At 44.1% G+C, this 1,278-nt stretch overlaps 1 protein-coding gene across 1 annotated transcript; it reads right to left on the bottom strand.

Moving 5' to 3' along the window:
* Positions 1-255: 255 nt before the first annotated feature.
* On the bottom strand, positions 256-1,045 carry LOC114718683 (protein DMP2-like). The gene has a single exon (XM_028904096.1). The coding sequence runs from the start codon at positions 1,043-1,045 to the stop codon at positions 416-418; it is 630 nt and encodes a 209-aa protein (XP_028759929.1). The 3' UTR covers positions 256-415.
* Between the last annotated feature and the right edge of the window lie 233 nt (positions 1,046-1,278).

The raw sequence follows: 1,278 nt of genomic DNA, 5'->3' as shown, positions 1-1,278 counted from the left end.
ATCAATAATGCAAAAATCAAATCAAATATGTATTAATTTTGTCTCAGATCTTCTCTCATACAGACACAGTTACACATCTTATTTTCATCAATGTATATATGGGCTCAGCGTAGTTGCGCAAGAGCTACAATCATATCTCTCAGCTAGGAAAGAATTAAAAAAACAACATTTTAAATACAAAACAGATAAATTTGATTATGAATATTGAATGAAATAAATAATTGGTGCCCGAGAGCAATCAATTCCTACATATATACACATCTAGAGAATAATTATGTTGTACAGTCGTACGTAATAGGCTGCTCTGGTGAAACATGAACTTACTGGACCTGTCATGCACAATTATATTTCTTCAATCTCAAACTATTAAAGAACTATACGAATAATAGATCGATGTTTCCTAACATTATTATCCCTACACCTGAACACGCTTGGTGGTGTTATTATTTGTGGTCTCTTTCTTGTCCTTGCTGTTATTATTGTTATTCTCGTCGCCAGATGAGAATGGGTATCCAATTCCATGGCGAGTATTAGGGAACAGCATGAACACTGCCCCCGCCGCCACCCCGATCACCGGCGGCAGCACCTGAATCAGAATCTTCTGCGCCTTTTCAAAGTTGGGGTAGAAGCAATGCACGGTGTTGGCGTCCAGAAGAGCCAGCACAGCGAACACGACCAACCCTAACAAAGCATGAGCGAAGTCCCCCACCCGGAGCTTATACTTGGCCATGTCGACCTTCTCGGAGGCCGGCGCCGGCCACAGCCCCTTGCTGGTGACGATGGCATAGTGCCTCTGTTTGTCGGAGCCGGTGTAGCTGTCGGTGAAGCAGGCGAAGCAGCAGTTGAAGGCGCAGGCGACAAAGAGAGCACCGGTGATAATCTTGTTGGTGGTGGTGCAATGGCCGGTATCGGTGACGACGGGGTTGAGGAATTGGAAGAGGAAGACAGTGCCGGTGGGGAGGAGCTTGATGAGGTTACCGAGTCCAGTAAATGTCTTTGCCGTTATGGTTTGGGAGTTGGAGGAGGAAGACGATGATGAAGCCATGTTGTTATATTGTGGGTTAATTGTTCATGGTTGAGGTATGGGTGGGGGGGTTTTATAGAGGAGAATGGAGGAAGAGAGAGATTCCACGAAAGATGTATGGTGCGTGGTGGCGGCTTTTGTGTTTCCCTTTTCGGGAGTGCATAATATTGGTGCAAGTACGGTCTTTGATTTGATTTCATAGATAATTCATCTGAATCTGAATATTCAAGCTAATTATTGTAAGAATCCAGCTT

Source organism: Neltuma alba, unplaced genomic scaffold, assembly GCF_004799145.2.
Source record: "Neltuma alba isolate B1F8T4 unplaced genomic scaffold, ASM479914v2 tig00011856_pilon, whole genome shotgun sequence".
Lineage (NCBI taxonomy): Eukaryota > Viridiplantae > Streptophyta > Magnoliopsida > Fabales > Fabaceae > Neltuma > Neltuma alba.
The sequence above is the reverse complement of the archived record's forward strand: the minus strand, read 5'-3'. Positions and strand labels throughout refer to the sequence as shown.